Source organism: Tupaia chinensis, unplaced genomic scaffold (assembly GCF_000334495.1).
Source record: "Tupaia chinensis unplaced genomic scaffold, TupChi_1.0 Scaffold000118_1, whole genome shotgun sequence".
Lineage (NCBI taxonomy): Eukaryota > Metazoa > Chordata > Mammalia > Scandentia > Tupaiidae > Tupaia > Tupaia belangeri.
In genome coordinates this window covers 1,585,063-1,595,892 of record NW_006159584.1, presented here as the reverse complement: position 1 = coordinate 1,595,892, position 10,830 = coordinate 1,585,063, and the positions used below count along the sequence as shown (strand labels likewise).

Genomic DNA, 10,830 nt, shown 5'->3' with positions numbered 1-10,830 from the left:
GTGTGTGCCCAAGATCCCGAGAGGAGAATGGAGGAGAAGGGATTGCGGCGTGACCATCCCCCCGGGGGGTGATTTCTCACTTTCTGTCTCTATGTCTCTCTCTGTCTGTCTGGCGAGTGCATGCGCCCTATAGCGAAAACCTCTCCAAAAAAGAAAAAGAAAAAAATATATATATTTATATTTTAATTAGTAACTAGTCAATTTTAATGTTTATATTAGTTCCAGTCATAACTTCATGGACACCGTGGTTAGAACAAAGCTACATTTTAAAGTTGTGCAATTTTTTTTTATACAATAACACAATTAGTACCTTTCCAACTTCTTAGTATATTTCTATCATTTAATGTTTGCACACTAAGTACTACGGATTCTGTCCTGCACCCTTGTCTGGATTGTCTCTTCACTTAGAATTACTAATTAAAAATTGTGTTCCACTGAACTTTGCAAAAGATAGTAGGTCTCATAAGACACTGATGAAATGGAGTGGGGAGATCACCTGGGCCTAAAAACTCAGGGGACACTGCTTAGAATTCTGCACTTGGAGATTTACTGTGCCAGTTAGCTTACTAAATACAGAGATACTACCTGAGTATGGGTCCTTAGGCATTTGGGCTTTGGAGTTAGACAACTCTGGGTCTTCTCCTAATTCTACTCCATAATGGCTGTGCAACATGTTAAGTCTTATGCTCTTTAGGCACCTCTCTTGTCCGTTTACCTACATGTAGCACACATAGGCCTGTGACCTGGCCTCCTTGATCTACTTCACTGGGGTTGGTGGGATGAGAATGGAGATAAAATTTCCTTCAAATGATATCTTATACATGGAGAGTGGCACGGTTAATATATTTTGTGAAAAATCACACAATTAAACAATGTATGGCTGACCATTTATTATTTAGCGTCAACCTATTTCTTTAATTATTTACACTGAGTGATTGTGATGAAGTGTCCTGAAAATATAAAAAGTCTAATCCTCTAGGAATAAAATTGTCAAAAATACAATATATAGTTTCTATATGTCAGTAATTAAAATTAATAGAATATTAGAGTTTAATCCAGCTCTCTATACTATGTAAATTATTTTCCTAAAACCAACTTTGTGGAAAATGATGTAACACTTCACTCTATCACTCAGGCTAGACCAGTAGACTTCTTTGATTCGGTGTTTCCTTTATCAGCACAACCAAGAAATCTTTAAGTACTTCTAATATTGTTCTCTACACATTTCTTGAATGTCTTTTCTCTTCTCCATCCTTACAACCATTACCCTATTTGTGTTTATCAGAATTACCTACTAATTCTCCTGTTTAGTTTTTTTCTTACTCAAATTCATCTTTTAGCCACTAGAGTGATTTATTCAAAAGTTCATGTCTGATGGTCAGACTTCTGTCTAATATACTTTCATCATGCCTGTTCCTCTACAGAATAAAATTCAAGCTCATATACATATTTGAATCTTGGTATTTGAATGTGATTACAGATGTAATTTCTGCTTCTTGTAGTTACCTGCACATACAACCAAGCTGCATCTCATCCAATTATCTTTTTTATACTTTTTTCTCTTTTGCAGTCTTTCATCTTCCACTATACAGGCTGGCTTGGGTAACTTATACCCAGTGTTTTTAACTTAATTAAGTCTTTATCTCATTCAAAGGTCTTTTCCAGAATATTCATTGTCTGAGTTGAATTGCATGCCCCTCCTTGGTGCATTTCTCTAATGTTACACTTCTAAATTTATGATGTGTCTTTCTCCTTCACTGACTTGATATTTTTTGAGGGCAAGTCCTCTATCTTAATAACTTTCTATCCTGAAGATCTAACACAGTTCCCAGAACTTAATAGGCTTTAGTAATTCTTCAATTAATTAATAAATTCAAGAATGATTGAAAGAATGAGGAGATCTAATGTATGCTTCAAAAACTCTAATGATATGGAATTAACTGCTACACAGTATGGCCCGTTCTATGGTTGGACAACTCTAATTTATAGAAAGCTCTTCATCATATTGAGCTGAAATTAGCCTTCTTGTAACTCATCCATATTCCTTAAATCTCCTATTTGCAATATACAGAATAAATCTATGAAATATTGATATGTTTCTAGATGGATTTATCTCTTTCTGAATTATCTCTTTTTTTCCAGGCCAAACGTTATAAAGTAAATTATTACTTGGAAGAATTATTTTCCTTTTAAAAATGTATTCACTCATTTATCCTATGAGCAAGAGAAATAAAGATAGGGAGAGAGAGAGAGAGATTCAAACAGATAGCACCCTTCATAGGGTCTTGACACCACGATTTGTGCCCACACTCCAGCCAGCCCTGGATCATAGCCACATGTACACCTGGTGTACTCAGGGAGGTCTCCAGACTTGTACCGGGATTAAACTGAGACTTGAATGGAGACTGCTTTGCAGAAAGTCACATTTTATCACTCCCCTGCCACGGGCCTATAGGGATTTTCGTTTACAAGCAAGATATCACACGGTAAAATCTTGCTGCTTTTGAGAGTCAGAATTAGTGCACACAGGTGTCACCCATAGACATGGGGATTAAGCCTCAAACATGGAAAAAGCTGCAACTGCAGGGGTTGGCTCATGTGAGTTGCCTTGACAATAGCTCTGGCAGAGGAGACAAACTGGGATCCATTTCTTTAAAAACTAAGATGTTTCTTCCTTCAGTTCAGTAGAAAGTAGACAAAATTTTAAGAAATAGTAGGAATTGGTGAGGTGCAATGTTATTCTACTTGTAGACTTCAAGTAAGAAGGAATCCTCAGGGTCATGGTAGCACTGAAAAAAAGTAAACAAAAATATATATTCTAATGTTTCTTTTTTAGAGATATATAAAAATAGACTTTAAATTTGAGTCACTTACCTTTGCATGCTTTTTAAAAGTTTTTGTACCACAGCATACCTTCAAAATTGTTCACAATAGAGTATTTAATGCATATGTCTGAGACTACTAGGTTTCAGTATCAGAGCCACAAAATGTTGGTTATTGAAATTTGTTTATAAAAGTAAACAGAACAATAATCAGTAAGGCTCCCCTTTTGGTCTGTAAAAAAACAATGATTCACTTATACTTCCATGCAGATTCATTTTCCTGCATAAAGTGTTATTGTTTCAAGAAAAAGCTATCTTTGAAATTTAATTCAATACATTTTTAAAAGTATTAGCTACTTATATGCTTCATAAATGTCATTATTCCATCATATGCATGTTGTAATACTGAGAGAAAGTTATAAACACTTTGGTGAAAGTAGTTGGTTTAAATTATTAGAAAAATGTTTGTTTTCTTTTCTGCTAGTGTGCACTTATATGGCATATGTATGACTGTGGTCATTAATATTTATTGTGCTTATTTCATGTCTAATTTGCATATAGGTTCCACCTGGTGGAGTTCCTGTAGGTACTAGGTGTTAATTTTGTGTTACTTGTGTTAATCTTTTGTTAATTGCTGTGGTTCATTTCCTTGTTCTTTTTCTTTTCTATGAAAACATGTATGTATTATTTGGTTATCACTTGTAAATATATCTATAACTACTACATAAAAAATCAAATATATATTACAAATTCTCATAAAGTTTATGGAAATACATATCATAAAAAAACAAGTGAGGATTTCAGAAATTTTTACACTAAAATGAACTTACTTTAACTCAATTTTCCACAGACTTTCTGAAATTCTCTGGTATTTGCTTCACATTATTGGTACAGTACTGTGAAATTTTATAGAATCCAAATTTTATTGTTTACTCCTTAATGTTTAATTAGTTCATAACAAACATTAGTAATTCATCACCACATTCTAAGTTTGTAGTTGAACCCTTTTGAACTAGGTACTTTAAGAAACTACTGCCAATAATTAAAGCTGGCAGAAGAAAGCCAGCCAGGTAGCCAGGTGATGATAGCAATTAGATTCCACATGGCAGTCTGTGTGGTTTGAGTCCTGGGCCTGGCAACTTGAAAAACACCATGGGTATGTGTGCGTGCGCCAAAGGAGAATAGAGGAGAAGGGATTGTGGTGTGGTCATCCCCCTGGGGAGTGCTTGTTCACATTCTCTCTCTGTCTCTCTCTGGCAAGCACACATGCCCTATATCCAAAAAAAAACCCAAAAAATTGGCAGACAAGAAAAAATGTTTTGTCATTTTCCTGTTATGCTTTGTCATTCATATATATGCACATTTATGAGCATGTATACATGCACATATGTATATATAGTTCTGTGTTGTATGTGCATATATGTGAGCATGAATATAATCTTGTGTGTGTGTGTGTGTGTGTGTGTGTGTGTGTGTGTGTGATATCATATTTTGCTTCCCAATAGAAACTCTCAATTTGGACTCAAATTCAGTGGACCATCATATTTGTGTATCATCTTACACGATGGGATGCTTTTATTTTACATTCTTATGTGTATTTGCCTTTGTATTTGTATGTGTTTACTTTTGTATTCATTTTAATCTGTCCTTACTGATGCATGTCAGTTTATTTTACTCTCTCAAAAAATAATAAATCAATAAAATAATATACTATATTTTTGACAGGTACTAAATGTACATTTTGAGGAAAAATTAATTGTCTATGTCAGGAGAAGAAAGAACATTTATTAATCAGCTCTCTGTATACACATTGATTTACAACACTAAAATTTATTTTAAATAAACTTGTAGATAGAACAATTACATGAAATCTACTGTTCTTATCAAAATGTTAAATCAGAGCGTTATTTTCCATTAATGTCCTAGTCCATGAAATTTATGAACATGTAACTCTTACATGGTCAGGGGTATTACAGATATATAAATGTTGACTGAATTTGATTTTTTACCTGTAAAAATGGTAAAATTCAAATGTATTTGGGAAATCCAAACTATATATCAGAATGCAGCTTGATAAAAAAGAATCTAAGTTTGTAAAAGAATGATATTTGACTCAATATGCATATGTGTTCTTAACCAAAAATTTGACATACCTGGACACAGTTCTTGTTAAAGACTGCAAAATCTTTAAGTGTAAATACTGTCGATCAAAATAATAGACTTGTTGATACTGACATAGATTCGTTGAAATTTGATGTTGCTGTAACAATTTTTTTAAATCATAATATATTGTGGTATATTTTGGGGAACACCCATAGTATACCACATCTAAATCTAATCATATTCTTAATATGAATCTAAAATATTAAACTTTAGAGCGATAATTTGCTGAACATTTTTAAATCCATCAACTTAAATTTTTACACTTGAAATACAAAGATACTCACCAATAGCATCAATGTATGCTACATATAGATATAAAACAAGGTTATTATGCCATCTATGGTGCTAGCTTTGTGTACTGCATTATCTCCTTCATATAAGGCAAATAGTCTCCAGTTCTGGGACGTGTTAGTCTCTTGATAGTTATTCTAAACGGACTCAAGAAGTTGAAATTATTACCTTATCAAAGGTCTAATGTCTCTCTTAACTAATATGAGATCATCTGTTTCTGCAGTGGTTATGTGTTTATTTTCTTCAAATGGGAAACTTTTGACAATAAAAATCCTGTGATTTATATAATATGGGTAAAATGAAATAGTGTTATTTGTAACAGAACCATATTAAACTATAGTCACTGCATATGTGACTGGTTCCCAATGCAATATTCATTATAGTATTGCATAATTATTATAAAATAGTTGACATACAAAAATGCTTACCAGCATGTGGCAAATATATGATGGAATATACCTAACAAATTTACTAAGAGGTACTATAGTTGAATGGGAGGAAAGAAATTGAGAAGGGACTAAAATATAAAATAAGTAGTGAACGTCAAAAGGATTTGAACAGGAGGAAAGAGATAAATATTTGACAAATAAGTCATATAAGAAAACTTACACTACTTGTATAACCAGTGTCCAAAGGTATGAATAGAATGACATGTGTTAGATTGCACTATTGTTGGTATATGCTGAGACAAAAAAAAAATGTATGAGTTTAAAAACCTAATGATGGGGCCAGCAGGTGGCAAGGTGGTCAAGGCTCTAGACTCCCACATGGCTGGGTGTGGTTTATGTCCTGGGCCTGGTGAACTGCTTTCTCACCTCTCTCTCTCTATCTCTGTCTCTGTCTGATGAGTGCACATGGTCTATACAAAATTTACAAATAACGTGAAATAAAATTAAATAATTATTTTTCAAAAAAGCGTAACGATTAGGTAATACGAAGGAAGAACACTAAGAATATGTAGACACTTTTAGTTTTTTATTGAGTCAAACTGCATGCTAACTAAAATTTTTGATCATTTCTAGAGTAATTGGGTTCATCACAGTTGACTCCAAAGGATAACAAAATACTAAGAATTCTAAAAAAAAATGTGGCTCAAAATATGTTGAATTATATGCAATCTGGAATTTACTTTTGTAATAAGTAATTTAAGTTTTAAATAACTTACATATTTGATCAATCAAAAATACCATATTTTCTATCCATACTAGTAACTGAGTTTATGACACTGAAGTGAAAACACCTGAAGTACCTGCTTGAAAATATGAGCTTGTGAAGCCTCTTGATCTTTTTCTCTTAATATGTTTAATCATGGTGTAATAGAGCAATGGAGATGATTAGCTGTAGTATTATATTTTTTTAAATTTTTCCAGGATAAATGTAGCACTTTGGGCTTTAAATCAAAATCATGGACCTAGAATCTATCACGGAATGAAATATTAGAATATATAACTTATTTCTAGTTCAAATAAAATAATTAATTTTAAAGATGCTTGAAATATACCTATTACAGCATTTAAAAGATTTACAAATTAAAGTGTATATTGTGCATCGAATCCTGCCCACTTTTGTAATAGTAATATGCATTACAACTTTCTCATTCTATATAAAAATGTGTATTTTGTTTTGTTTTCCCCAAATTAACATGTGTTTAAGAATTCCCTATTCTCTGCTCTGCTCTCAGCCCTTAATACTAGACTAAGAAAAGTATTTCATGATATTAAATCACATTTACAGCATATTATGCATAGTATTTTAAAAAGTACCACACTCTATAAAAGTGCCTTATGTCCCTGTATTATCCCTTTCTCTCTCTCTCTCCCTTTTTTTTTTATAGCCTTCTGGATATGCATAATACTCCCCTTTTATTGGCTCCACCTGCCTTATCATTTCCACTCCAGAGATATTAATCCAAGTCTCCCAACTTTAAGTTTTTGTTCTTTCCCTGGGTTGCAGAGAATAATGTCTCATCTTTCAAGGGTTATAAAAAAATTGTGAAGGTTTCCAATGCAAGTCAGTCTTGAACTTTTGCTCTCTCTTTCTCTTTAAGTAGTACTATAGCTTTCTATACTCTTTTATCAGCTTCATATGCTAAATTCATATATATTTGCAATAAAATATATTGAAATATCTTCATTAAAACAAATATTATGTTTACCACTGGAGAACCTATGCAGCATTAAAATAGAAGCAAGCATGCCATTTCTAGGTAATAAATAATATAAAACCACTCATTTCTATGTTACATTGTGTCAACTGAGTAATAATATGCATATATGCAGTTTCTCACTACAAAGGAAGTAGTTGTAAAATCATAGAGCTAAAATTCTGTGCTCTGATTTCCTTTTCTTGCTTTTATTTCTTATTTCTCAGCTCCAATAAATTTCTCTGGAATATTGATATTAAATAATCGGTAAAATAGATTCAATTAGGTTGGATTGCTTTCTTTATATTTCCCGTTTCTTTTTTTTTCTTTTTTCACATGAATTACACTAGTATTTATTTCAGAATTTTGCTTTCCACAGTTTTGGTTACTGACTTTTGGATATTTTGGCTCATTTAGAGTAGATGGTTAAATATTTCTCTTCTTTAGAAATTCCTAATACACTCTTGTATATTTTTGTAACGAATTTTGAAGATTACTAGTCAGGTAATGACCTAATAGCTGCATTATTTATTCATCATTCTAAATAATGGCATTTCTTTCTTTTTTTTTTGTTTTTTCCAAAGACAAAAGACCCAGAGCTGCATCTTTTTCTGAATGACTACACCTCAGTATTCACCGTCACGCAGACTGGTATCACTCGCTTCCTCACCTTACTTCAACCTGTGGACAGGGAGGAACAGCAAACCTACACTTTTTCGGTAAAGAAGTTTCATGTATCCATGTATGCTTGCAACTTAAAAGGAGATCTGATTAAAACTAGAAAGGTCAATAATTTGATAAGAAAATTGCAGTGTTTTTTAAGTGTTGCCAGAGAGACTATAAATAAAAATAAATTTTTCACATACATTTTTTCCCTTTCCCTGTTTGTAAATTTGTGTTGAACTTAGATTGAGAGGAGTGTAGTCTTTACCATGCACTCATACTTGACTTAAGTTAAAAACTAAACTAGAATCCAGAAAGCAAAAGATGATTTTCTAATCATTTCTGGTTTTGTTAATATTGTTACATTTTAAATTTTGTCACGGAGTTAGGCCAGTGGTTCTTAACCGGGATTTTTGTTTTTCTCTCGGGGGACATTTGGCAATGCCTGGAGGCATATTTGGTTGTCACAACTATGAGAGGACACTACTGGCATCTGGTGGGTAGACACCAAAGATGCTGCTAAACATCTTATAATTCATAGAGCAGTCCCCTTCCCCCAATCAAACAATTATGTGGTCCAGATCATCCATAGCACTGGGGTCGAGAAACCCCAAATTAGGGTTTCTAAGTATCTGAACTAAAAGTGTAAGTTATTAAAGCTGTGATTGTAAATAATTATCATGAGTGAAAAATATATACACATATGTAAGTCTAGTAGGATTCAATGGAGAATACAGATGAAAAAGAAGTTCTAACTAACATTTCAATTTCTGAATTAGATTTTGTTCAGATGCGAGAGAAAAATGAGCTGAGAGAAAGTTGCTAGTTATGGGATATATAGGAGGAGTACTCAAAAAGTATGGAAAATGTGTATGGAAATTCTTTCTGGAGAAGTCTGCATGGCAGAAGATCAGAGCTTCCAAAACACTCCATGTGACAGTTAGGTACAGAGTGCATTTCAGAAGTTATTTGGACAAGGATGGCGGTAACATAGCACCAGTTTTGCTTGTCTGGTCTCATATATCATTATTATTTAATGTTGATGAGTTCTCTCAAAATGGCCAGTTTTTAAAGAACGAGAAAAATATCACACATTTAGGGTTCCCACTTTCTTGAATGATATTAGCATGCTGACTATAAAAGCAGCCATTACAAATAAAATATGTAAAAACAAAGAATATCTTGCAAATTTTTTAACGATTAACTTGTAGTTAACTTCAGAGAATCAATAATGTTATTGATCCACTTTAACTTTATTTTTTTAGAGGTTTTTGCTATAGGGCGCGTGTGCTCGCCAGAGAGACAGAGAGAGACAGAGAGACAAAAAGCGAGAAATCACCCCCCAGGAGGGATGGCCATGCCGCAATCCCTTCTCCCCCATTCTCCTCTCAGGATCTTGGGCACGCACGCACATGCACCCGGCGTGAGTTTAAGCCACCGGGTCCGGGATGCTAACCGTGACTGACTACATGGGAGTCCAGCGACAGAGTCATTATGCTAACTGCTGGTCCCAGTCCACTTTAACTTTTTAAGCCATATTCCATGTCTACTTATTTAAAATGTCCTTGGAATTAAACACATTAAAATAAAATGACATCTTCAATAATTGCTTCTTGGGACATTAATCTACTTTGAATATACGTAGTTATATATACTTTTTTGCTCCCTCTTATGGAAAAAGCATCTTAGAAAACTTTTTAAATTATAAATCACATGTGACATATATATTAAATTGTAAAAGTGAATTCAATACTGTTATATTTGTATGACATCTCTGTTAAGTGTACTTTTTCACCACCCAAAGATAACAGCATTTGATGGTGTGCAAGAAAGTGAGCCAGTTATTGTCAATATTCGAGTGATGGATGCCAACGACAACACTCCAACCTTCCCTGAAATATCCTATGATGTCTACGTTTACACAGACATGAGCCCTGGGGATAGTGTCATACAGGTAACTATCCAAATTCTGTGACGATGTGCTCAAAGCAGTTATTTCTATGGATATCACACAATGCATTTCTAAATAAATTGCCTTAAAAATGAAATAAATGTCAGGATTTTTGTATAGCACATGTCACTTAAAAAGCTTAAATTTATATTTACTTTTCCAATAAGAGTGTATTAATACAGATTCTAACATAGACTTTACTAGTTATTTGAGTTAACTATTGCTATTGACCTGTTTATATTTCATTTTTATAAAGTTAATATAGTTATTAAATATACTGAACATATAGTTTAAATCTTCAAGCTACCTTGTACTATTATAGAAATGAATTAAATTTCCTTTGGTGATAAATACAGAAAACTGTATTAATAAATAATATATCAGTAGATAATTTTATGAGATATTGATTACCTGGATGAAATGGAATTATTACAAAAGGGAAAATTTAGGTTGGGTGGCAAATGGCTCTTTTGAAAGCACACTAATTAGGCAAAAGCTTTATCTCTGATTTGTCTTATTTTTCCATTAAAATAAACAGTGAGTTAAAACAAAATTTTGTTTTCAGACTAATCTGAGTATAAATAATAAAGTAGTAATGTTCTTCATTAAGGACTTTCAGGAATCAGGAGTAATTGAATCTAGTATTTCCCAAATTCCCTGGATATCACAATTTTTCCTGGGAGGTGTTTAAAAATATTGATGATCAGAATTCACTTCAGCTTTTCTGAATCTGAATCTCTATGACACTTAGGTCCTCAATATTTAAAAAAAAAAAAAAAAAAAAAACAAACACCACA

The 10,830-nt window shown here is 32.9% G+C and overlaps 1 protein-coding gene across 11 annotated transcripts in view; it reads left to right on the top strand.

The window, feature by feature from the left end:
- The window catches only part of PCDH15 (protocadherin related 15), a 781,066-nt gene that overhangs the window by 427,957 nt on the left and 342,279 nt on the right, over positions 1-10,830 (top strand). For 9 of the 11 annotated variants that reach the window (XM_006144387.1, XM_027770258.1, XM_006144386.1 and 6 more), the window contains 2 exons: positions 8,004-8,138; positions 9,887-10,036. In XM_006144387.1, the coding sequence (XP_006144449.1) occupies positions 8,004-8,138; positions 9,887-10,036 (285 nt within the window). Of the gene's footprint in view, positions 1-3,383; positions 3,405-8,003; positions 8,139-9,886; positions 10,037-10,830 lie in introns of all 11 variants that reach the window. The other 2 variants (XM_027770259.1, XM_006144390.1) reach the window with 1 other exon arrangement.